Genomic DNA, 26,796 nt, shown 5'->3' with positions numbered 1-26,796 from the left:
AGCTGGCAGATGGGTCACTGTACTTGGGGAGGCCGTGCTACTTGTAAAGAAAGTGTTAGTCGCTCAGTTGTGTCCGATTCTGTGCAGCCCCATGGACAGAGGAGCCTGGTGGACTACTGTCCTTGGGATTCTCCAAGCAAGAATACTGGAGTGGGTTGCCATTCCCTTCTCCAAGGAATCTTCCTGACCCAGGAATCGAACCCAGGTTATACAGAGGTATTTCTATTTGGTCACAAGAGTCAGACATGACTTAGTGACTAAACAACGATAATGTTGTAAAGAATCCCGGTGACTCTGAAGTTCATGATTTTCCATTTTACTCTCCATCTTAACAAGGCAAGCCACAATTACACCCCCACTGCTCATCCTCCCTACCCTTCCTGGTAACCCAACCCACTGAAATACAAATACAGGGTACTGCCAACTTCTGTATAAATAAGATACCATCCCCTAGGGACCCAAGAAAAGCCAAACCTATTTGCATATATATTTTTTAACTCTCAAGAAGCATTTAGCAAGTGGACCCTCTTTCCATGTGAGGTCCTTGTCATGTTCCTGGGCAGTGGCCCTTGCACTCTATGCTGGCTGCTTGGGAAGAGCTTTCATTGCCTTCATCACCGTCGTCATCATAAGGCTTTGCTCCAAAATCTGCCTACTGCTCTTTTCCTCTTCCGTGTAACTTGTGCTGAGAGGTCACAGTGAGCATTGAAAGACATACTCATAATTTTATAGCAGCTAGCTCTTTATTCAAAAACAAACTTCTTGAGATGAAAATTTATGACTCAGGAAAAAAAAAGATTATTATCGAGGAGGTAAAGTCTAAGATTAAAAGAAACACGAATTGAAATGTTATACCAAAAAAAAAAAAAAAAAAGGAAGAAAGGGAATATTACAATATTAACATTTCTACACTGGCAATATACAATTTTAATAGTCTTTTTTTGAATTATTGGTGAGGAACATTAATGATTTAATTTTTTATTAACACAAAACTTTTCTTTTTACACTGAGAGTTATTAAAATACCCTCCCTTTTAAAGGTATACTATTTCATTTACAAATGAGAATTTTGCTGAATGTTGTTCTTGAGTGTAAATATATATATATATATATATCAGTTGGAGAAGACTCTTGAGAGTCCCTTATACTGCAAGGAGATCCAACCAGTCCATTCTAAAGGAGATCAATCCTGGATGTTCATTGGAGGGACTGATGCTAAAGCTGAAACTCCAATACTTTGGCCACCTCATGCGACGAGTTGACTCACTGGAAAAGACTCTGATGCTGGGAAAGGTTGGGGGCGGGAGGAGAAGGGGACGACGGAGAATGAGATGGCTGGATGGCATCACCGACTCTGTGGACATGAGTTTGAGTGTACTCCGGGAGTTGGTGATGGACAGGGAGGCCTGGCTTGCTGTGATTCATGGGGTCGCGGAGAGTCGGACACGACTGAGCGACTGAACTGAACTGAACTGAACTGATATCAGTTTACTTCCAAGTTGGAGGTGAGAAATAGTGCCCAGTGAAAGGAATTCCAAAGAATCCTAATTGGAGGTCTAACACTTGTTACAAGAAAAGTCTTAACAAAGTTCAACATACAGTCTACTTTGGTATAAATCCAAGACTCCTTTCCTTTTTACTTTCCATTTAAAGACTTGGAATGTATCATCATTTGAGTTTCTGTCATTTCACGTGAGTTTTCTTCAGGGGCTGACCTCACAGCACTGGAAATTGATACACTGACTTGACGTTTCAACATCTTCATGACCTTTCTCTTGTACCCTTTACATGCAAAAAAATATATAAAAGGGTCCATGCAGCAGTTGAAGTTCATCAGACATACTGTAAAGTGCAGAGATATCTGGAATGAATGTCTTTGGCTACATTCCAGGAGACCAGGAAGACGAAGCTTCTTGATCATGTGTTGAATAATCGCAACATGATAAGGCGTGAAACATACAACAAACACAACAATTATAAAAATAATTGTGTTGAGAGCCTTTTTGTTGACCCCAGATTTCTCAGTTAGTGGATTCTGTTTGGCAGTTTTAAAGAGCTTGCAACAGATTTGAGAATAGCAGATAAGAATAATGACGAGTGGAAGTACGTATCCTATAAAACAGGCTCCCAGCAGAATCCAGGGGAGGGAGTTGGTTTCCTCAAAGTTTGGATATTCCATGCACGTAGTCCTTTCAGCCTCCTCTTTTGACATAGGGCTTATGAGTAGCGGGAGTGTTTGAGCAAATACCAGAATCCAGACAAATATGCAGATGCATTTTGCATGTTCAATTCTTTTTATCTTATTGTACCGCAGGGGGTGCACCACAGCAAAGAACCGGTCAATGCTCAGGCAGGTCATGAAGTTCACACCTGCGTACGTGTTGATGTAAAACACAAGAGCGGTTATCCTACACAGGGCGTCGCCGATTCTCCAGTCAAAGCCCAGCGCATAGTAGGCTATCCGTGTAGGCAGAGCCGTGGTAAAAAGTATATCCGAAATCACCAAGTTGGTTGAATAGAGAGTGGTAGAGTTGATTTTTTTCCTGTTTTGAATAATGACAATCAAAGCCAGTAAGTTTCCCACAAGCCCAATTATGAAGACGATGCTGTAATGCAGAGGCATTAAGATCCTGGCTGTGTGGTGGTGGGCATAGAGATCACAGTCGCTTTCCAGAGAAGCTGCAGAGGGTGTAGTAAAATTGTCCATTTTTATATCCATCAGTGGTGTTCAGGGTCTCTAAAAAAACCAAGAAGGGCATGTTTTATTAAAAGCATTCTCTTAAATCTCCTGCATTGGCAGGCAGGTTCTTTACCACTAGTGCCACCAATTTGTGGGATACAACTAAAAGTTCTGATTATAGGGAAATTTATAGCTTTAAAGACAAGCATTAAAATAAAGATTGACCAAAAAAAAAAACAAAAGCATTTTTAGGGACGTCCCTGGCAGTCCAGTGGTTAAGACCTGGGGCTTCAGTGCAGGGAGCACAGGTTCCATACCTGGTTGGGGGACTAAGATCCCACATGCTGATCAGTGAAGCCAAAACAAAAAATTTTTTTTAATTTTAAAAGTTTTAAAATATGAATAAAACAAAAAGCATATTTAGCTAAAAGTGATATAAAGTAACTCCTTGAGATCTAACTTAAAATGTCAAAATTTATATAGTTTTCAAAAATATGTATGTAATGTGGTTACATACTGTATTGTAACAGGAGGAGCAGAGACTGAAATTTATGTTTTTACTCTTAAAATTTGGTCATTTTGGCAAAGCTCTGGCAAAGGAAATAGAACCATTTAAATAGGGCAAATTATTTTTGTGACAAGGGAATGCACTAACTTTTTAAGCAGAAATTTCCCCTTCGTTTTTTTGGATCATTATCAGGTAAAGAGTAAAATGACGTAAAGCACCCCACACTTCAGAAAGCGTAAAACTTTGCTTTTAAATTGAATACCAGTTGGACTTTTTTTTTTTTTTTTTCATCAAATGCATATCACTGCCAGGAAATGAAATCAGTCACACATTTATGTAGTGAAATACGAACTTACCATAGTGGTCTGATTTGTGTTAACCCAAAAATTATGAGAAACTAGGTAAGGCCTTTGTTAGGAACTGAAAGTTAGGTTTTCTTTAAGAAAAGAAGAAGACCATGACCATGGCAACCAGGACAAAAACAACGAAAAAAAAAGAAGAAAAAGAAACAAAAAGAGAAAGAAAAAAGTGCTTTGAGGGGAAAATTTTAAATTAGTGTTAAAGTGTATCATTCTCCAGGTGCCCCACTGATGTATGCAGTGTGCATTCTTACATGTGCACACAGTAGGAAAAATCACACACATGGCATTCTGTGTTCGGTTTTATTCATTTACTGTGTTCTTGGATCAGGGTAATCTATGTCTTTGTCATATGTGTAGATCTTATGTAGACATTTAATACGTATTCTGAAGTGTTCCAGTGTTAATGCGTAATTTGCTTCCCTACGCCCTTGATGAATCCCTGGATTATTTCTACCTCTTTTCTTATTATAAATAATGTCTAAGATGAAAAGTGAAAAACTCCTACAATAAGAATTCATATATAAGGATGAACTTCAATAAAACTAAGAAACAGCAGAGCAATAAATTCCGTGAAGTTTTTTCTTTTTTAATGGCCATACCACATGGCATGTGGGATCTTAGTTCCCCGACCAGGGATTGAACTCGAGCCCCCCTACATTGGAATTGGAAACTTAACCACGGGACTGCCAGGAAAGTCCCGTGTAAAGTTATCTTTAGAAGGAAAATAATTTTGTGGTAGGTCTCTGTGCATAAGTCTCATCTGAAAGTCACTGTGACTGAGGGAGAAGTCAGCATATCTAATAATGATGGTACTGTGTGTTAAAGGGAAGAACTCTGTTTCTAGCCTTATCAAAGCGCTGACTAGACATCTGCATCCCCAGCTGCTGTATGAAATGAAGTGGGAGCTCTGTAACAATCTTAAAACAGTGACACCGACAGAACAAGGAGGTTCTGAGAGGACTGCACTAATGTCATAGGTGTGTATTACCTACAGTGTTGATAGGTCAGTCATGAAAATATAGGAATACAACCTAAAGCAAATGGGAGCAAAAAAGGAAATAGAACTTTTTATTAATCAAGGGAAGACAGGAAAGGAGACTCTGGGAAAAAGCAAAGGATGAGAATGGTAGGTAGAAAAAACAAAATAGGAAGATAGGAAATGTGTCACGACAAATTTAAATACATTGACGTGAAAAAATGTTAGTCGCTCAGTCGTGTCCGACTCTCTGAGACCCCGTGAACTGTAGCCCGCCAAGCTCTTCTGACACACACATACGCACCCATGGCTGATTCATGTTGTGTATGGCAGAAACCAACACAACACTGTAAAGTGATTATCCTTCAATTAAAAATAAATAAATTTAAAAAAAAATACTGGAGTGGTAGCCATTCCCTTCTCCAGCAGATCTTCCTGACCCAGGAGATCAAACCAGGTCTCCTGAATTGTAGGCAAATTGTTTACCATCTGAGCCACCAAAGCAGCCCCAAAAAGTTGAAAGTGAAAGTGTTAGTCGCTCAGTCACGTCTGACTCTTTGTGACCCTGTGGATTATAGCCCACCAGGCTCCTCTGTCCATGTAATTCTCCAGGCAAAAATACTGGAGTAAGTAGCCATTTTCTTCTCCAGGGGATCTTCCTGATCCAGGGATTGAACTCGAGTCTCTTGCATTGCAGGCACATTCTTTACCATCTGAGCCACCACTGAACTCACCTCTTAAAAGACAGAGACTATCAGTTTGAATTTTTTAAAATCCAGCCATATACTGGTAGCTCAGTGGTAGAGAATCAACCAATGGAAAGCTAGACTAGCAATATTAACATCAGAAAAAAATAGAATACAAAGCACAATCAATAATAATAGAAACAAAATTCACTACACAAGTTCAAAGGAACAGTTCAAGGACGTAAAAATAATCATAAATTTTACATGTAACAGCAAAATTTGACAGAATTTAAAGGAGAAATTGTCAAATCCACAACTAATGGGAGAGTTTAACACATTTTTATTAGAATATGATAGGTAGAAAGGAGAAGATTAACCCAACAGAACTTAAATGCTAACAGAATTTGTGCTTAAAGCACATTAGAATTCTTTGCAAGTTTGACCTTTTACTTGGTTATGAGACGTCTCAGAAAATCATTAGCAAGCAGCTCACATTCCTTGTGAGTAAGGACTTCCCTGGTGGCTCAGGTGGTAAAGAATCCACCTGCAATGCAGGAGACCCGAGTTCAATCCTTGGGTCAGGAAGATCCCCTGGGGAAGAAAATGGCAGCCCACTCCAGTATTCTTGCCTGGAGAATCCCATGGACAATGGAGCCTGGCGGACTACAGTCCACGGGATCGCAGAGAGTCAGACACAACTGAGCGACTAACAGCAGAACACAACAGCCCCTCACTTCCCTTGTGAGTAGTATAGTGCGACTAAATTAGAAGTCGAAAATAAAGAATCAGTTTGGACTCTAGAAGTATACTTTTCTAAGGAACTTATGGGTTAAGAAATCACAATGCAGATTTTGAAGTTCTTAGAACTAAAGGACAAAAATATTATAAAACGGTGGAGTGGAGCGCAGCTAAACAGTTAACCCAAGATTGATGCAAAGCCTTGAAGGCATTTATTTCTTAAAAAATTTGAAAGTAGCTAAGTTAAATATATAGCTCAAGAAGCTAGAAAAGAACTGATTTTGCTCCCACCCCCAAAATAGAAGAAAATAATAAAAAATAAATGGAGTTATTGATGAATTAGAAATCCAAACAAAACCCACCCAATAAGTATGGGCTTTATATTTTGTGTGTTTTGGTTGGGGGTTGGGGAATGGAGTGATTATCGAAGGGGAAATCGTGGAATTGAAATAAAAATAGAAGAAACTGTATACATTAGTTGGGAAAGGTTTTGTATGAGAAGCAACTTTGCAGAAACTGACTCTGGACATAGAGAGGTAGAAATACCAGGCACGGGTTGCAGGAACAGACATCAAGAGCTACCTTTAGTTTTTGAATTTTATTTTTTTCTGAAAATCTCAACATTTAAATTTTATTTTGAGGAATCTTCCAAAGCAGGTTCCTGGGAACTGCCTTTGAAATACACGGAGGGGAAAAAAACAACACTGTGGAGTCTGCTAATCCTCCATATGAATAATAATGGTTGTAGAGGTTAGGAAAGTTACACTGACTCTGAGGATGTGTCACTGCCCACCAGTTGTAAAAGCATGGCCAACCATTTCAGTAGCATCCATCAAAAAAATAAGTGTTTTCTGATGGATGAAACACACAAGGCAGTGTTTTCAGAACATTTTATCCTAAGGAAAAGATGTTTAACACAGTGTCAAATTTTAAGTGTGAAAGTTTGCAACCAAATCAGATGTCCATCATTAGGGAATTGGTTAGTTTATGGCCCTATAGTGGAATAGGATACAACACGGCCACTGAAAATGGCTACATTGATGCCTGTTTCCAGACGGGGAATAATGTTAAGTAGGGAAAGCAGATTCCATATCAGGCTACTTTGGAAAGAAGAAAAGCAGCTATTTACACACACATCCGTGCGTGGATACAGAGGCCAGCACATCATTTTGTACAAGTAAATTTTGAGTTTCATTCATACCTTCTCAATTTTAACACCGAACATGAATTAACTTACGAAATGAGTGAACAGGTAAATACTTCCTTTTAACGTGAGTAAAAATTTACAGTTCAGCTCTTCTTGCCAAAGCCTGTCCTCTGACCTGCGTTTCAGAGCTCACCCCTGAGTGTTCTTTTTTCGGATTCAGGCCTGAGTCGTTGCTGGGTGCCTACCTTAAGTCGATCTGGAAGACCCTTCCCAGCCGCCCTGGCAGCCAGGTGTGGCCAGCACCTGCCTACTCTGCCCTCTAGGTGACCCCTCTCAGAGAAAGTAGAGGACGCGCTGGATTCTTCTCCCTCCCGACCTGGCTTCCAGCCTCCTACCCCATCCAGCACTCGGCAGGGGCAGCCGCTCCACACTGCCTCTCAAGATCCGAGAGTCTGTGGCTTCAGGGTGGTCGAGGCGTCAGGGCCGTCCTCACCTGTGCACAGACAGCCGGGGCACACGTGGCCTAGCCGCTCCGGAGCCGGCGGCTGGCTCTTCCAGCAGACGGCGGGGCTCCCATTCCAGGAGAGGCGCCTTCGCAGGTCGAGGCCAGGCCGCTGGCTGCTGCGTCATAGAGCCCTGAGGGGAGACTGCAGAGAGGCCCCGTTCGGAGCCAGCGAAAGGCCCTTGCACAAGGGAGACGCGCACGTGGGCTGGCCCAGAGGCTCTCGGGCAAAGGGGACTGCGGGCTGTTTTGGAATGTGTGTGTTTGGCTCTTCAGCAACCTCTGGACGGTCGATGCCATCGGTCAGCAGCTCTAGCATTACATTACCTCTGGTGGTGTTTGCCAGTGTTATTGTTAATGCTATAGTTTTAGTCCATTTTATCTTTTTCAAATTGAGAGAAAAATCCTTTCACATATTTGACTGTTATCCCATTCCTGCATCAGGCATTCCCAGTTTGTTATCACATTCCCTCAGAAACCCTATTTTGTCCCTTCCTTTAATCCTTTTAGGATACAGGATTACTTTCCTGAACCTTGACTTACTCCATGCTTTTATTCAGGAAAAATGGCTTTCTAGTGCCCTGTCTATCCGCCAGATCCTGAAAATTCAGACATGATACCTTTTAATGTCCGAGGACCTAAACCTGATGACGGATGGATGTTGGGAATGTGCTCTTGTCCGAATGAGGTGTTATGATCATTGACACACCCGGGTTCTGCTTGCTCTTTGCATTACAGTGCTCCTTTATCAACCTTTGCATTGCAAATTCCCTTTTTAACTGTTTCTAATCTTCCTCTTTTAGTCATAACCAAATCGTTCCTTTCTTTACCTCTTTGTTTATTTTTAGACTGAATTTTAAACATTTTTCATAATTGTTAAGACAACAGCATCTGACGTGTTATTGAGGTTAGATATACTGAGTTGTACTTGAAAGTCCTGTGGCTCATCCTTTTATTGCCTTGAGAAAAGCACAAAGAAGTACTTACTCTAAATCTTTATTCCTCAGAGTACTGGAACCTCTAATAGTCACAATTTCATTGTAAAGCTCTCCGATGAAAAGGCGTGCCATGTCGCTAAGCCGTGCTCTGTGCCTTACACCTGAAAGGATGAGGGTTGCAGGCCTTGTCCTGAGGGCGCAGCTGTACCTGGGCTGCGGGGAGTGTGGGTCTTTATTCAGGTTCCACCCAGGGAACCACAGGGCAGCCATCTGTGCCAGTCCTCTTAAAGTTTTTCTTAATAAGCAAAGGAGGCTGTCTCAGCTTTGTCTCTGTCACTCAACATTGATCCTTTTAACTTTACTGTTATCCTAACATATAACAGCAAGTTCTTCCACAGCAAAATATGAATATCCTCCAAAGTATTTTCACTTACATTTTTGGGAGTGGGCCTGTGTGTGTGGTTTTCTGTAGATTGATTTCCTTACTAATTAGAGTAGCGAGCGTTTCTTAAGACGCTGTCATCTCATTTTTGCATAACCGGACATGTTGACATGAACTGTCGAGTTCTTTCTAGCCACAGAAAGGAAAAAATAAAAAGCCCCCTCAAAACTCATTTATTAATATTTCAGAAAACTGTCCAAGAGCTAATGTGGTTTGTACTCTGGAAATATTTACCGTGGATACCAACTTGGAGGCAGTTGTGATTTTTTTCACAGGGTACTGATACATACTCTCTGCAATCTCAGCTTCCTTGCTTGGATAATTATTGTCTTAGCTTTTATTTGTGGCAGAAGCAGAATAAAATCTTCATTATAGAGTTTAGCTCTAAGATTCCTGAAATGTCACCTTTACCCCAGTCCGTATTCGCTTAATAATCATCAACACTTAAAATGAGAAGGGCTTAATCTTGTAGTAATTTTGTTTAATTTCAGGCCTTAGCAATGAACCGAATGGGTCAACGCATGCTGACAGGATTGTTCCTGAGAGGTGACTTCTCTGTGAGGTGAAGTCTGCTCAGGACCGTGTTTACACATCGAGATGGTCTGAGTCAAAGTGCCCACAGTGGCCTGCACCGGGGAGGAAGTTCCTGGAGCGCGCTCTCAAAAACAACCCAGGGAGCCCCAGAGGGGACGTGCAGATGCAAATGATATTTGTCTGTTGTTAAATGATGTGTGCTGTCTGATCTGATTCTTTGATTTCTGTTGATACACTGTCCTTTGGTTATTTTGTTGAAGAGGGCTAAGATTGAGAAAAGATTTCTAAGTGGGGGAAAAGAAAGTCCCTGGGGAAACAGGCAATCACAGGTGGTTCAGGAGGCTGAGGCTGAGGCTGTTTGGCGCCTCTGAGGACAAACACTTGGGCTTCCCAGGTGGCGCTATTGGTAAAGAATCCTCCTGCCAATTCAGGAGACATAAGAGACACGGGTTCGATCCCTAAGTCGGAAAGATTCCCTGGAGGAGGGCATGGCAACCCACTCCAATATTCTTGCCTGGAGAATCTCATGGACAGAGGAGCCTGGCAGGCTATAGTCCACAGGGCCGCACAGTGGCCCTGCTTCAACACGCCTGAAGCAACTTAGCACGCAGGAGGACAAACATACTCCATGGAAGAAAGCAATCATTGCTGCTTCCTCCAGTTACCCTATTTTTATACGTATTTGTCAGGGGCTTGGAAAAGCCTCCGTGTTCTGGAAGCTGAGCAAACAGGGACATCTGAACCTGGTCCAGGGTCGCACACACTGGGGCCTGGCACTCAACCAGGGATGTTTTTCACCTGCTTCAGGGTGAGCAACCACTCAAGCAGTTGTGTGTCCCCACTGCCCTGCAAAATTTAGTCACAAGTCATGTCTGACTCTTTGCAACCCTGTGGACTATAGCCCGCCAGGCTCCTCTGTCCCTGGGATTTCCCAGGCAAGAAAACTGGAGTGGGTTGCCATGCCCTCCTCCAGGGAATCTTCTCGACCCAGGGTTCGAACATGCATCTCCTGCATTAGCAGACAGATTCTTTACCACTGAACCACAAGGGAAGCCCACCTTGCAAATTGGAGCAGGAGAGTCATTCCTGATTGTCATTCTGATTGTGGAAAGAGCCCCAAGGCATGGACAGGTGGCAAACAGCACAGGCCCAGCCTTGCTTCCCTCCACTGGCGGGGCCAGGCGCCTGTTCCAGGCCACTCTGAACCGCTGTGATAGTCGGTCCCCACCCAATAACCTAGTCAAAGAAATCTTCCTATGCACTCAGGTGTCGGTTCCCACCCCCGCCCCAACCAACTTTGAGTCCTGAGTTGGTAGCCGTGTCCAAGATTGATTTTGGGGGAGGATGTACAGGGAACATCGTTCAGAAAGCAGGCTGATAGCTGCTTCCATGTCTCCGAGGGAATCCCCCCCCCCCCCGCCCTGCCTCCAATGCGCCAGAGTGTCTATGTCAGGAGTCTTGTCGCGGTCAGTGTGTCTGAGGGCAGCTCTCCTCCCTGCCCCCCGGGGAGCTCGCTTGCTTTGTCCGGTCTGTGGAAGGGTGACCCTGCGGCTGACCCCAGGACACGGTCTGGTCCTGACAGCCTCACAGTGGGTCTGCCCAGGGTCAGGTACAGGCCAGTGCGTGGGGTGCATCTTCAGAAACAAAAAACACCCCATTGTTGGTTGGTTTGTCCTTTCCTCTTTGTGCCTCTGTAGTGTCCTGAACCCCATGGAGACACTGCACCTTCTGTAAACACATCCGTCGGAACTGATGGGACAGTGAAAGGTGCCTGACCTGTGTTACCTGCTTAAACACCCGCTTGCACATTTGGGGTTTTATATAGTCTGGCTATTTTTCCTTCACCTTTCACTGATTATTTATTCCTCCTGTGGCTTTTTGGCAACTTGAATACTGACTCAAATGATATAAAGGTCTTCAGAGATGAAGACAGAGGAGGTAGTAGCACCGAGGACTCGAAATACGTGGCATATTGTTTAGGAACTGGAAGAAAAAGAAATTCCCACCCTGACACGCTTTTCAGTGTAAGGGAGACAAAGGCCGTTTCCATGTGGCATGATTGGACCTGTATACAAGACAGTCAGCTGCATAAATACATGCACATAAATATGTAAAGACTCCTTATGAAGAGGGCCTTTATCCCCTGAATCCAAAATGTTTCCAAAAATAATGTGTACCTTTTCTCCCTAAAATCTGAAAGTGAAAGTGAAGTCGCTCGGTAATGTCCAACTCTTCGCAACCCCATGGACTACAGCCTACCAGGCTCCTCCGGCCATGGGATTCTCCAGGCAAGAGTGCTGGAGTGGGTTGCCATTGCCTTCTGAGGGAGTTTCAAATTTTGCATTTCATCTCTGTTATCTCATAGAAATTAGTCATAAATGTTACATATCCTTATTTTATGGATAAAGGGGATTCCAGAGAGATTAGATCTCTCGCTCACAGGTCCTCCCCCCAGGACAGGTGCCGAGACAGGGGCCACACAGGCGCCCACGCCTCCCCCTGCCTCCTGCCAGGCAGCGGTTCCTGGGCCTGCTATACCCCCCTCCCTGACCCCTGCACACACCCTTCTGTCTGTCTGCCTGTGTGTGTGCTGCTCCCTCTGCTCTGCCTGCCTCAGGCTGCCCTCACCTCTCTGGAGCTGCAGCTACAGCCCCCCGCTGGTTCACACGGTGCCCTCTGGACCCAGGCAGACTGCATGCTGTCTGTGGTGACACACAGTTTCCTTCGTGATCAGGCTCAGCTTCCCTCTTTAGCTGGATCTCTGGCCATCTTCCCTCCCGTGACCTCGAGCTCAGGCCCTGCTGGAATAGGCTGTTGATACCCTGTGTTCTCTCACAGCTCTCTTCCTTTCTGATCCTCTTCTTTCTCTCTGGCGCCTCCTAGGCCCCGGCCTGCATCCTCTGCTCCTGCTTTCTTTCCTTCAGGCCTTTGTTCAAAATCATCTGCCCCTGGAGGCTTCTCTGATTCTGTCCTGTCCTCTCCTCCCTCGACAGCACCTGCCCTGCCCTGCAGAAAGGCAGCGTGGGGCACCCCTTCCAGGGCCCTGTGCCCTGTACTAGCATCTGTACTGTTTTTTTGGTTTGTTTTGTTTTTCCTGTTTCCTGCTAGCCTGTAAAGTCCTGAGAGTGGGGGCTGTGTTGTTAATTTGGTGTTATCTCCAGCCGGCCCATCATTGGTGCTCAGTAAATACCCATTAAGGTGTAGCAGAGTCCCAGCTTTCTTGATCCTCAGTCGGAGTTTCTTTATTAGACTACAGGGTGCGTTTGATGAATAAAAGTGGCCAGTAGTATGCAGCATAGATTGTGTCCCAGGCAGTGCCCTGGGCTCCCTAGGTATATTCACTCCCTGACTCTCACAAAGCTTTCCCAAATCCATTGCCAGTGGTGAAACCAAGGAACAGAGTGATTATGAGTCTTGCCTCAAGACACAGCTGTTAAGTGTCAGGATTTACTCCCAGCAGATCAGCTCCAGGAATGACATTCAGCGTAATACATTTTAGCCCCCACTCCTATTTCCAGCCTGATCTGATGTTATTGGTAGGAAACAAGTAAAATAGGAAGACATCTCAGAACTTTTAACACATACCAGCTCATACACCTGCCTGAACCAGAGGGAAGAGAAGGGCTTGGGGAGACAGAACAAGAGACGGAAGGAGGAGAATAAGTTGCTATCAATAAGGAGTTCATTAATTTATTTGTAGCATATTTTAGTACAAGTAAAAGTTTCATAAATGAATTTAGACTTCACTAGCTTTAACAGGATGTCTGTGAAAACATTTTGGGTTGAAATGTCCACCAAGAGAAGGTGAATACCTAGGACGGCTCTTATGCTTGTTAAGTATTGGCAGATATTTAACAGAATATTTTTATTTCTCTGTTCGGACTTTGATACCACAAGGATCTTTGTCACCTCTGTTGTTTTTCAGGGGATTTTCGCATTTTAGTTTTTTCATCTGCCATTGAATTCCTGTGTTTTACAAACTTCTTGGGAGGCTGGGAAGCTGTATGGACTGGGGGATACTATACATCCTTAACATATACACAACCAGGACCTCAGGAGGCCCTTAACCGTAGCAGAGAGACTGCTGTCCCTGCCAAACTCCTTTACTGGGTGGGGAACTCTTTTTTCAGTTGTAAACTTTTAAAGGGTGCTGATTTTGTCTCATTTTATCCCCTAGAATGTTTCAGATCTGGCCAGCTCCGGATAGCTAATCAATGCCTATGGAAAGCATAAATGAATAAAAAGTCATAGAGTGACCTGAGTTGATATTTATTCCATTAAATGACTGGTCATGTTACTGAGAAGCTCTCAGAAGCCAGTTGAAAGTAATTTATCAAAGGCGTTTCCACCACTCACACGATATGTGAGCCTAGTGAGTGAGGATGCTTTCTGGAGCCGTGTGCTCTTTGCAGCATCATGTCCAAGAACTACGATTAACCCCCCAAGAGAAAACATGCACTGAAGTCCTAGCAGATGCAGAGTAAGCCAGGCAGCATGGTTAAGTGTATAGACATCCATAGACTCAGTCTCCATGTGAAATATTCTCTAAAGATCTCGAAATAAGTTCAAGAAAAAGAAAATGCCCACAGAAGTGGTAGGGCAGGGAAAGTTTGCCTATTGGATTCATCCTTCAGTGGTTTAATGGGCAGAGGGAGGAGAGACCAAGGCTAGCAGGCAGTTTTCCAGCGCTTTCTATGACAACCAATGTTATATAGCACTTATTATGACACCGAAGGACTGGGCAGTATGGTTACTCCCCATTTTACAAGTGAGGCAGATGAAGCCCGAGAAGCAACATGTCCAGGGTCACGCAACTCTAAATAAGAGCCCAAGTCTGCCTCCAGAGCCCATGCTCTTAACCACTATCCCATATCGCACTGAGAGCAAGACCCTCCCCCTCAAAAAGCACACCCTCTTTTAGAGGAAGTCTCTGCACAACTTACATGTTAACAAGAGTTTCTGTCACCTCCGTTCCCAACCTGGACATAAATATTGGCAGTTCACTGCACCTAGTTCATTGTTTTGTGATTTTTTTTTAATGCATACAGAAGTTCTAGGAAGAAAATACCAAGCTGTGTTTAGCCTTTCTGATCTTCAGATAAACATAAAGCAAACAAGCGCTGTTCCTTTTTCACTTATTAGATTAATAGTTTATGTTTAGAATTAAAATACTCATGTTGTCAGAGAAGCGGTGAAGCCCAGGCTGTCTGCTACTGGTGGGAAAGTAAATATTTCTGTAAACTGAAAAATATCTATTTTAATTAAAGTTTTCTTTTTTTTTTTTTTTAAATGTATACCCTTTGCTCCAGGAATTTGACTACCGAGATTCTATCCTGAGAAATAATAGAAAGTATAAAAGTAGAGAAGTAACAGAAATACAGGGAAGACTTTTATGTATATAGATCTGTGGTCAAAGAGTAACGTGTACTAACTTTTCAATTGTACTGAATAACTTCATCACAGTACATGTATGTGTAGGAATGCTCCATTCTGCAATGACTTTGTTCTTTTCCTTCATAAAGTATCCTGAAATACTGGCAGTATTTGCTGATTACTTGATACTGTTTATTGTAATTGTGAGTTCACACAGAAATACAAAGTAAGCCCTACTTTTTTGGCAAAGATATTCTGGCCTGATTCACTACCTTCACCTGGCTTAATATCAACTTATTAGAACTGCCAGTCACCAGAGAGTCTCAATTGTATTAATGATAAGATTTCTGATGTTAGAAATGTTTATAGCTTTTTGTTAAAAAGATTCTTTACCTTTACTTTAAACCTTAACTAGACTTTCAAAGTTTTTCTTAACTTACAAGAATTTGTTGGAAAAAGCAAAATATCTGTAACTTACCTCTCAGTGCCTTGTTGGGGCCCCTGTGTGGCAGCAGTCAGTCCTCGCCCAAACTGAAGTAGGTTAACCTTGGCATGTTGTTTTAAGGGAGATTACCAGACATCCTTTTATGGTGGTGGCTTTTTTTTCTGTCACCCTGTGACTGAGCATAGTAATGATCAGTTAGCCTCGTGTATGCGTGTGCACTTTTTTTTTTTAAATGGGAAGTGAAATTTTTCTGTTAGTGATTTTTTTTTTTTTTAGAAAAGGGTTATCCAAAAACCCCTTGGAATTTATGAGTTGTTGATATCTATGGAACTTTATAAATTTTTCTATAAAGATTTAAGTTTAAAAAAAAACATTCTTTGGAAGAGACTGAAGAAATAAACCTTAACCAGGGGGGGAAAAAAGGAATATAGCTTCTGATGATGTTGTATCCATATTACGTGTGAAGTATGAGTGTTAACGTGTTTTAAGGGAAAAATGTCAATTTTGCCAATTCTGTCTGGAAACTTGGTGCAGGGAGTAGTTTACTCATTCTGTATCTTATCAGCAGCTTAATGAGAAAGAAATAGAAGTTTCGGTGGTGAGTGGAGGAAAATGCTCTTTTGCATGTGTATAATGATTAGCTGTTGTTTTTAGGCAGGAGACCAACCGATTGGATCAGTGACTGCATGAACCCATGTTAACAGGGAGGGGTTGAAGGGGCATCTTACAGCTAGAATCACCTGTTATGCACACAGACCTGTGCCGTTCACCTTCAAGATTTAATCGACTCAGTTTAAACCAACAGTGTCACATGGATATCAAAATGCAAATTGATTTACAGGCTAAATTAATGGAAATAGAGCTCTCAGAATACGAGAGACGATCTGGCCATTCTCAGTGAGCTCAAGAAACTGCATTTTGCCAAGGCATGGATGACCTGGCGCCTGCCCGGGAGGTGCGGGCTCTGGGTCCCAGGTCTTAGAAGAAGAGATTGAATGAACTGAGCGTGTCCGGGCTTGGCAGGGATGTGATCATTATCTTCATGGTCACGATAAAGGGTTTAGGTTGCATGTGTCCGTCTTCCTAACTCCAGAGGGTAAGAGGAAGGCATGTAAGAGGAGGTCACAGGAGGCAGCTCTCAGGTCAGAATAGGAAGCAGTTCTCAAAAGCTGGGATGATTAAAAACAAAAAAAGGGCACATTGCCTCTTGTTTTTGTGTGCTCAGTCATGTCCAACTCTGTTGCAACCCCATGAACTGGGGCCCGCCAGGCTACTCTGTCCATGGGATTTCCCAGGCGAGGATACTGGGGTGGGTTGCCATTTCTTTCTCCTGGGGATCTTCCTGACCCAGGGATCGAACTGGAGTCTCCTGCACTGGCAGGAGGATTCTTTACCGCTGAGCCACCTGGGAAATACATCTCTTCTGTAGGTGCTTGCATAAACCAGGTTTCTGTTTGGAGGGATGTTGTAGAGAGAATTGAATCATTTGGTAGGGATTTGTGACTCTGCCCTCACAGACCCTTCCACTCCAGGATTCTGTCAAAGTGCTGAGCACTTTTAGCCTCTCAGTGTATTATTCCATTGAGGTTATTATAAGCTCTACCGTGCTGAAGATGCATAGAGAAACCTTATCAAACAGAAGAGTAACGCTCACCTAAGTTCTTTGGGACTCCATGCCACTATGTAAAATAAAAGTACTGAACTAAATGATCACCAAGGTAACTCTTAGTATAAAAATTCTCTGAGTGGGAAAGTACAGAGATTTTATGATTTGGTTGGTCAGTGTAATAAACTTTTACAGAACTAGTTCCTTTCAAACTTGGTTTGAAGACTCCTTTAGACCATGACATTTTTGAACCTTGTTTAATGTCCCTGGATATGTTCCAGTGTCTCCGGGTTTATAGTCTGTGGGAACTTGAATAGAATTTGTATCCTGTTGTGTGAAATTTGTATAGATCTTAATTATGTTGAGTTGTTCATAGTGCTTTTCACATCTGCTATGTCCTTCTACTTTTCTGTCTATTCATTCTATTAATTTTTGAGAGTTTGATGTTGAAACTACAACCAAAAACCTTAATTTTTCTACTTAAAAAATAATTGTAAAATATAGTGAAACTATATGTAACTTTGTTCTGTATTTTTCAAATCTCCTGTAAATATATTATCATGCTTCATAATTTAAAAAAGAAAAAAAATTTGGATTGAAGAAGCCTTGAAGAAAACACTGTTGAGAAGTTTTTCAGTTTGTTGAAAAGCCATCCTGATGGGGTTTTTGTCTTTTAATTTTCAAAATAATTTTTGTTAAGTAAAGCATTTTTATTTTATGAACTTGTCTAGGTAAAGTAAATGTTCTGGCAAACTGGATCTCCCCTTTTTTTGGTATTCGAGTAGTCAGGTGTATAAAGAAGAGGTGACAGGGTAATTGTCCTTTGAGATGCTATTGATGTTTACAATGAGATAGTTTCATGAGTTCACAAGCTTTATTTTTTATTGTTGAAAGTTACCAGGATTTCCTTAGTTGTACTATAAAAGTGGAGTCACTGTCCTTTTTCCATAGAAAATGTAAGATGGACATTTGTGACCTGACCTGAGTGCTTCTATTTTATTTGTTCTGTCAAGCACAGTTGTGAATATATAGGAGATACTCAACAAATGTTAGTGACATTAGTGAATGAATCCTTTATATCATGTGTTCCTTTCTGTACTCCAGCCCTGTATGCTTAAGTCACATAGGACTTCCAGAAGTTAGCTGTTCTCAATATGAAAAGGTCAAGCTGAGTTACTGTTGACAATATAAAGAACAAATGTTGTTGTAAAATAAGGAAAAGAGAAAGACTGGTCAGTGACTAATAACACTCACTGTGTATAGAAATAGCAGTGGAAATTTTCTGCAGAGCAGCCTGTACCACCATGGTCTGAAATATGTGCTTTTGTATATTGGGTAGATGTGGTTTAGGATTTAGTCATCATTTAAAACTACATAGTGATGAATAACTTCTAAGGAATTTTGAAACTTCTTCTGTTGGTATGTAAGATATGAACTGTGGTCATTAAAATTCCTATCAATATTTCTTAGTTTACATTGAAATGTACCCTCAAGTAAGAACTCTGAGATGCTTTATTGTACCTTCACTCTTTACATTTTATTGCTAAATGTAAACAGAAGACCTTCTATAAATTGAGTACCTAAAGACATGTTCCTTAGTCAGAAACTTCAAGTGCTATCAAAATAGGGTTTTCTTACTATTGCCAAGAGACCAGTAGGCCATAGTTTGAGTGTGTCTATGAAACTGTATGTTTTAATCCCATTCAAAATAATAAAGCAAGAAAAGGGGCTTTTTAAAACAAAAGACAAATCCTGCTGTATGGTTTTACCATTTTAAAGAGAAATTCATTTATTCAGCAAGTACCAAATAGAAGAAGTTTCAGAGTGCTGCCATCTACCTCATTTTTAGCATGTGTTGGCTTTTTGTTTTGTTTAAGAGTAGAAAGGACAGTGGATGATTTTTTAATAACATATTCTCTATCAAAGATGGGGAAATGTTCTAGAGGGACCTGTTGTTTCCACAGAAATGGTAATGAGAACATTTCTTTGTGGAAGTGAAAAGTATTTCTTGCATTTTCCTTATGATGCAATAATTTCTTTGTGTGATGCCACTCATCCAAAATACAAGGAAATAAAAGACTAATTAAATTAACAAGTTGTTTAATGAAGAGTGTGTGTTGAGTGTGTGTCCAAACCACAGGACTCATTCATGTCTCCTGCTTACCCTGGTGGGAATGTGTGTTTGCAATCCTGGAGCTAGCTCCTTGAGGTTAGGGACTGCTTCCTACTTAGAGGTGCTGATGGAGCTCCTGTACCTGGCCTGCTGCCTCTCACACAGTGCCCAGGCGGTTGATTCACTGATTCACTCAAACAGTGAAACTGGGGTAGCTTCAGGGGCAAAGGAGAGCAGCTAATCACCAGGAGGGCTGGAGAAATCACTGGGCAGAGCTGAGCTCTGTCGTACACCATAAGCTAAGTTTCCTAAGCAGAAAAGTGCAGCAGACACTTTTGTGTTGAAAGAATAACCTGCATCAGTGAGTAGTCATCAGAGGCTAAGGTGCCCAGGGAGCATCTGGACGGGGAAGCGATGAGAGGGGATGGGCCAGATCACGGGAAGGAGAAGAGGATGGTTGTAGGAAACCACACTGGTAAGAAAGAATCACAGGGTTTGCTAGTTCATGCTGATGTTTGAATTTCCTCTTTGGATACTGGGAGCCTGTGGAAGGAAGGATTTTAACCAGGGGTGTGACATGATCAGAGCTGTGTTTGGGGGAAGAAAATGTTGGCAGTATTAGGAGATGGATTCAAGAGAAGCAAGTCTTCATGCAGAAAGACTTTTGTAACTTTTGAGTATGTCAAGTTGAAGGTATTCAATTTCATAGCCAAGGTGAGGGGACAGTCAGACAGCTTGGGGACTCACTTCATTTTTTTTAGTTGAAGGCATGGAAGGGCTTAGGATTCAGAGAGAGACTGGAGCAAGGAGAAAAGGCTTCAATGGAACCCTGGAGAAGGTAGAAGAGAGCTGGAAGAAATCATGGGTAAACCAGCAAGAAGCAGGGTTTAAAACAAAATCAGGAAGACATTTCTGAAAGGGAGGACAAGAGCGCGAGCCTTGTCAAGTGCTGCAGTGAAATGTAATTGGACAAAGTCTGACTTGAAGATTTTGCATTTTACCGTGATGAATTGTAACGTTCCTTGATTTTGGTTTGCCTCGCTGCTTTCATCAGATTTCAAGTCATTCATGAGGAGAAAACGTAGCATCAGCTTTACATTTTCTCACAGTACTGATAGTTCATTAGCAGATGCCAAACCACTCCTTTGCAATAGCTTTGGGAGAGTTAACAAAAATTAGACAGTTAGAGTCCTCATAAAATATTATATATACGTACAAATTGTTTTGGATGTGTTGTACATATAGAAACCAACTTGCATACCTAATAAGATCATGCTTTCAGACTGAAATAAAACGATAAGCAGTGTTACTTCAGATATACATTTGCCGTTGGTGTTGTAAATTGAGCATTATACCATAGTGATTTTTTTTTTATTTGTTTGCATAGCCTGGCACCTGTGTTTGCTCTCTTTGTACCATTTTACTGCTCCATCCCAAGAGTCCAAGTGGCACATATTCTGGGCCCGTTGTCCATCACAAACAAGACACTGATTTATATATTGGGACTACAGGTACAGTATACATTTTTCTGTTCACATTTCTTTAACCAGATCTGTCTCTCTCTCTTTTTCTTTTTTTTTTGGTCTTTTTCTCATTTGATCTCCTTGAAAAACAGTTTTTTTTCCCATGAGTTTGGCTTCATGATCTGTATCAAACGTTCAAAGGAAGTGTTACAGAACGAGAACATCAAGGTATATAAGGTACTAGAATACTTTCATAGCCTTTAGAAATCTGATAAGCGCTTTCACTGTAATTTGTATCGGTGGAAAATATTTTAATTTTGTTGTACAATTGCGTGTAAGTACTTTTTCAAAAATCGCAGTTTGAAGTGGAAACATGAGAACAGTCCGAAGGCAGAACGTGGAAAGCCACTGCCAAAATTAATTCATTGAATACAGAGTCACAAATAAAGCTCTGAAGCAGGAACCAGATATACTTTGCCAGCCTCATAACTCCTGTGCTGCGACAGGCTGATTGCACTGTCACCATTCGCTAAATGGTTTGACCCGATGGCCATTAGTGGACTTATTTGACTTAAATCGAAAAAGATTGTCTCTACCAACATTCAGTGAATATTGATTGCTCTCTGCTAGGTTCCAGGCCCAGGAATGGAAGATACGTGTGATTTTCAGTTTTCCACCTGTAGCGTTACACCTGTCACTTTTCTTTCCCTCTCACACCTTTTAGTGTAAGCTTTTATTCTGCTGTTCCCTGTGGTACCATATGTAGCTTGGCCTTTGATCCACTGTCAATGCTCATAACATTCCTTATCCCACACACATCAAACCGGATACCAGTGTCACTGTACAGTGCCCTCCTCCCTCCCCTTTTAACCTTTAGCATTTCCTCCACCTTCTCTTGTCTGCTCTCACGTGTTATCAATGGCCCATCTGGGGTGGGTGTTTCCTTACCACTTTTACAACCATTTCTCATGAAATATGTTTATTCCTCATCTCTCACCTACGAAGCTTTACACTCCCCTTTGTCCTCTCTAATACTCTTAAAACCTAAGAGCCCATTTCCACGTTTTACTCTTATTACTAGGGTTTGTAGTGGCATGCTTAATTCTTTTTAAGGTGTTCCAACAGAAGGCAGAATGCAATGGTCACAGAGTCCCCTGGACCAGGGGCAGTGACCGAAGTTCCAGTTCTGACATGGCAGACTCAAGCTTGATACTTGGGTTGGGTCATGGAAACCTCTGGTCCTCATGTTGGCTCTAGTTAGAGAGCAGCTTTGAGGGTGGAAAGCATTGTTTCATTACCTGTAGAGCAGGAATTCAGTGGAGCACTGTGGCAAGTCTTTGGAGCCAAGTGGACGTTGGTTTAAGTACTTGCTCTGGTAATTATTTACCTTTTCCATCACTTTTTCTGAGCCCCCATTTGCCCACCTATAAAGTGGGAACAAGGATATCTATTTTACATGGTCATTTGAAGATTTAGAGATTGTAGCATTGGGTTTTGGGGGTAATCAGGACAGGTAATAAGAAACTAAGTCAGTTGGTTCCTAATTTAATAATGTATGACTGCCTAATTTAATAATTTAATAATAAACTGCCTAATTTAATAATGTATGACTGCCACCTTTGGTTTTTCTGAGATTGTGAGTGGTTTTGTTTTGTCGTTTTTCTTTTTTTGGTGGGGTAGAAGTTGATGCAGAAAGTAGAGGTGGAGATGCCCCGGGCCTCTTGATAAAATCTGAACTCTTTAGCATGAATGGCACCCAGGGTTTCTTCTTGCCCATCTAGTATCGACTCCCACCCTTCCCCCACCTTGACGTGAGTGTGAACCTTTTATTCCCCAGACTTCTGTTCCCTCCCCTCCAAACCTTCACACTCGTTTCCATGCCTCTCTTACTCAGCAACTTCTTGAAACCAGGGACATATGATAGATGAGTGATTGAATGACTTTAGTCATTATCAGGAGAGCAAAGACAGTTGTGAAGGGACATTGAAGTACACAGGGCTCAAGAGCCAGTCATGTAATGCCCAGTGCTGGGGGCCATGGAGGATAAAATGTAGCTTGAGATTCAGCACTTGCCCCTCGGGGAGGCCAGCAGTGAGAGAAAACACACAGCAAATGCTGTGGAAGTATTACTGTTCTCTGTACTTTTGGAAGAAGACGACAGAAAAGTGATTTTCCACGTAATTCTCATTCTTGTTGTTTTCAAAGTCATTCACACTGAACAAGCATCCACTCTCAATCCAGGGATTAAATTTTAGATCACGGGGTTAGAGTTTCAGCCAGTGCTCATTTCTCCATGAGCTAACACAAGAGCACAGCTTGTCAGACTCCTTTTTACCTGTGCTTTGCATCTGTTACCTTTGTATCTGTCTTCTTCCTATGTATCTTTTTTTCTATCTGTCCCTGATAAATGTGCACAACTTTGAGGTTTTCATCTGGCACTGATGTCAGCAATGAACCTGCTTCTTTCTCTGTGAGCAGAAATGCTTATACTCCCCATCTAATGATCTAATGATCTAATTGTGAACAAACACTAAGATACAAATCTTTTTTTTTTAGTCTGCATGTGTGACTTCATTTTATTCTCTAAATATTTCAATATTAATATTATAGTTCAGTGTATTTCTTATAAATAAGGTCATTCTCTTGCATAACTGCTGTTCAGTTAACAAAATTTGGAAGTTAACATTGATACAGTCTTATTCAAATTTTACCAGTTGTCCCGATATTATCCTGTTACTAGTCTATGAATCTTTCTTTCTTGCAGGAACACTTGGGAAATGTCTTATGACTAAAAAAAAACAAAACAAAAAAAAAACCCTGAACACAATCCTTGGATGTAAATGATTTGAAAAAGGCAGAGATTTCATGAAGCCCATTTCTAACTACTTTTGCCATTATTGAACTCTGAGGCCTGTTACTTGGTTCGCTCTTTTCTGGGCCAAACTGGAATGAGAGGATCAGTGGTTCAGCAGAGCAACATTGGGCCAGGACCTGTATGCTGATAGATGTCTTCCATCTAAAACTAGAGTAGCAATAATAAGAAATTAAAATAAGAGAATTATATGAGCTATAATACATGTCATTACTTGACACTAAGCATTGGGTGGCGACTACATATTTTCCGTGTTGTTAATGCTAATAATTTCTGTCCATATAGTATTTTACTTTGTGTAAACCAATTAATGTCCATTTGTAAACAAGCATGTGCTTGAATTTCACTTATTTTTCTTTGCACTAGAGTGGGCTGGTTTCAACCAGTCTGTTTTAGGCTATCAAAAAGCTGAGTGAGGTCTTGGTAGAAGAGGAAAGAAAAGAAAAATTGTTATATTATTTTCCTTTATATAACAGAGTATTTGGTAATCTTCCATTTGTTTAGATTAAGAATATATATAATTAAGACAACATAAATGATAATGACTTTAATTATGTAAAAGTAAATATGCTGTGACTGGCAGTTGAATTTCATTTTTAGTTGCCTTTTTTTTCTTTTATAGCTTTTCACCTCTGGTTCCTACATCTGGATTGTAGCCATAAGTGGACTTGTAAGTGTGATTTTCCCCCCTCCCCCACCTCCCCTCTTTCCTGAAGAAACTTGAGGGAAAATGTCTTATTGAGATTATGGGTCATATTCAGTTGTCTTCAGGTGTCAGATTCCATCTCAGAGCTACTTCCGTAGTGATGAAAAAGCCAGTTACATGGATCATTGAGACAAAAGAGGCCAGATTGTCTCAGTTTTCAAGGTAATTTTAATGAAAGTTTTAGCTGAGTTTCTTGTCCGTGTTATTTTTAAATTACATTAGCAGTAGTCGAGCTCATAGTAGGACAAAAACAGCAGAAAAAGAAAATGAAGAAGTCAGATTTGCCAAAAGCAGGGAGAGATATTTTGTTTCTTTCGGAAAGAGACTTGGTCATGCAAGGGGAAAAATAAGGTTAAGTGGAAAGTCAGGTGGATGAGAACTGATGCAAGATTTGTCAGGGTGTGTGGCTGGAGAAGGAAGAGGGAGCTAGCTGAAGGGTTTGGGTGGTATCTCATCTGTGTGCCACACAGAAGCTTCATCTTCCCCACCCCCGTGCTCTGTATTGTTTTGTTTTATTTTAATTAACATATATCTTCAACTCTATGAGGTATCGAGAAGGAATCTAAAGCATGAAATTGAGCTTTATTTTTCATCCATGGCTTAAATTCGAACTCCGAGATTTCTATAAAAAAATAAGTTTATAACTAGTATATGTGAAACATAGTTTTAATTTCTTTCTTGGACATGACTAAGACAGTTACAGACTGGATTCACAGGGATATGTATAACATCAAAGGAAAAGGATTTGGACATAACTTTGCATTCCACTGGGCTTCCCTGGTGGCTCGGCAGTAAAGAATCTGCCTGCAATGCAGGAGACCTGGGTTTGATCCCTGGATCAGGAAGATCCCCTGGAGAAGGGCTTGGCAACCCACTCCAGTATTCCTGCCTGCGGAATCCCATGGACAGAGGAGCCTGGTGGGCTACAGTCCATGGGGTCGCAAAAGTTGGATTCGACTTAGCGACTAAGCCGCCAGCATCACCACCACCACCACCATGCATTCCACTGTAGACATTTTAAGTAAGTTATCACTACTTACTCTTGTTTCCTGGGTGAATAGTATGATGGGACACTGGGTCATTACTTTAAGCCGGCTCACTTCTGTCCTTCCTTTACGCTGTCTGTATTAACCCTTTTCTGTGTTTGTTCTTTTCATATACAACTTATTCCTTCACTCCTCGCAGTTTCCAGCCACAGTTTCGAGCATTGAAGTCACTCTGTTTCCCCCTCTCGAAACACTTTCCACTGATGCCCAGATTGGCTTCAGGACCACAGAGCTGAACTCCATTGTGAGGTCTTCAGACCATCTGAGCCATCTGGTATTAAGACTTGTAGTGACTTAAGGACAGCCTGGGGTCTTTCTGCTCCTGAGAGGCACAGTGGCCAGGCTCTGCCCCAACTAATCTCATCCCCACTTGATCTGCCAGCTTGACTGGCAGGTTTTTAACCAACCTGAAGACAGTAAGTTGAGAGTTCATTGCTTTCATAATGAGAGCAGCCTGTTCATTTGTGATACATTCTGTTTCTCTTAACAGTGATAATCTTCAGTCCTTTTTTCCCTAAAACATCCAAAAATTTGAAAAGTACCTTATTGTATTACATCTCATTGTGTTAGTTTTCTGTTGATTGATCTGCTCTCATTATCTGAGCCCTTCTTTAATATAAACTCACTGTGTGACTCATTTGTTTTAAGACATCCCACTTTATTTCTTTATTCTGTTTGCAGACTCCTGGTTTTCAAATAAGTTCCTGATACCACCTCAGAAAGTTTCACTTTGTGACGTTCAGTGCTCTAGAATTGAAGGTTGCATTTCTCATCTCTTTCTAGTCTTTTTAAAATCTAAAGTTTGTGTGTTGTGGTCAGTCTTTTCTAGTACACATGCTTAACAGGTGGTAAGGAGCTGATTTAATTTCATAAAGGAATCAGAACTTTAACAAATTTTTAACATTAACATTCAGAAGAGTGAATTGAATTGCTCAATATTTGAAATATAATTTTCAGATGAATGTAGCTTTAGAATAATCCCATTATTAATAAATACCTCTGAACCAATTCAGTCTTCACTTTATTGTAAGTAATTCAACCAGGGTTACAGACCTCCTACCATTACACAATCTGATAAATCTTCATATCAACCTTGTTCTTTACTATTATCCCACCGTAGCTAGATGATACTAATTGTATTGAATAAATAGTGTCAGTGATAATTACCCCAGTTTTCCTTCACATTATACCATAGATGTTAGTGCTTGTTTTGAATTTAATGAATATTTTGTTTCTGACTTTTTCCAGAAAAGCACACTTTTATTATGAAATGTTTAATATAATATGGTATACTTTAGATAAGGATAATTATAAAGGAGGGGGTTGTTTGTGAGTGTTTGGTTCACACACCACTGATTATAGGATCGAGGTCTGAGATTCATAAAGCCACAGCTTGTCCCAGATGTCGCTTGCTCAACGTGACTTCTCCTCTCCCCATATTTATCAAGCAACTTCCTTTTTTTGTTTTCTGGTGTTTTTTTTAATGTTAAAATACTAAAAATAAAATAAAATTTTTACTCTCTCCAAAAAATGCACAGATAATGTTCAGTGTTTTGGAGGAATGTTAGAAAACCTGTTGATAAAATATCACCTTTTAGCTCTGAAATCAGTAGTTCTCCTAACATACTGTGTGTAGTAAGGAAGTAATTTTATTTCAATC

The 26,796-nt window shown here is 41.2% G+C and overlaps 2 protein-coding genes across 4 annotated transcripts in view; one reads left to right on the top strand and one right to left on the bottom strand.

The window, feature by feature from the left end:
• Positions 1-26,796, top strand: part of UBAC2 (UBA domain containing 2) — a 171,050-nt gene that overhangs the window by 87,187 nt on the left and 57,067 nt on the right. The window contains exons 5-6 of the mRNA XM_055426606.2: positions 20,437-20,560; positions 24,007-24,054. Coding sequence (XP_055282581.2) covers positions 20,437-20,560; positions 24,007-24,054 — 172 coding nt within the window. The remainder of the gene's footprint in view (positions 1-20,436; positions 20,561-24,006; positions 24,055-26,796) is intronic.
• On the bottom strand, positions 760-15,492 carry LOC129556471 (G protein-coupled receptor 183). Of its 3 annotated transcripts, none has more exons than XM_055426604.2 (2): positions 15,364-15,492; positions 760-2,736 (listed from the first exon to the last, which is right to left on the bottom strand). In XM_055426604.2, exon 2 carries the CDS (start codon positions 2,716-2,718, stop codon positions 1,636-1,638), a length of 1,083 nt encoding a protein of 360 aa, XP_055282579.2. In that variant the 5' UTR covers positions 2,719-2,736; positions 15,364-15,492; the 3' UTR covers positions 760-1,635. The 3 variants fall into 3 exon arrangements, with proteins under 3 accessions (XP_055282579.2, XP_088698769.1, XP_055282580.2); XM_088842643.1 differs by lacking the exon at positions 15,364-15,492 and adding an exon at positions 12,141-12,282; XM_055426605.2 differs by lacking the exon at positions 15,364-15,492 and adding an exon at positions 7,590-7,747.

This window comes from Moschus berezovskii, chromosome 13 (genome assembly GCF_049115385.1).
Source record: "Moschus berezovskii isolate FMDL1 chromosome 13, NW_MosBer_1.0, whole genome shotgun sequence".
Classification (NCBI taxonomy): domain Eukaryota; kingdom Metazoa; phylum Chordata; class Mammalia; order Artiodactyla; family Moschidae; genus Moschus; species Moschus berezovskii.
Note: the sequence above shows the minus strand (reverse complement) of the source record. Positions and strands in the feature narration are given on the sequence as shown.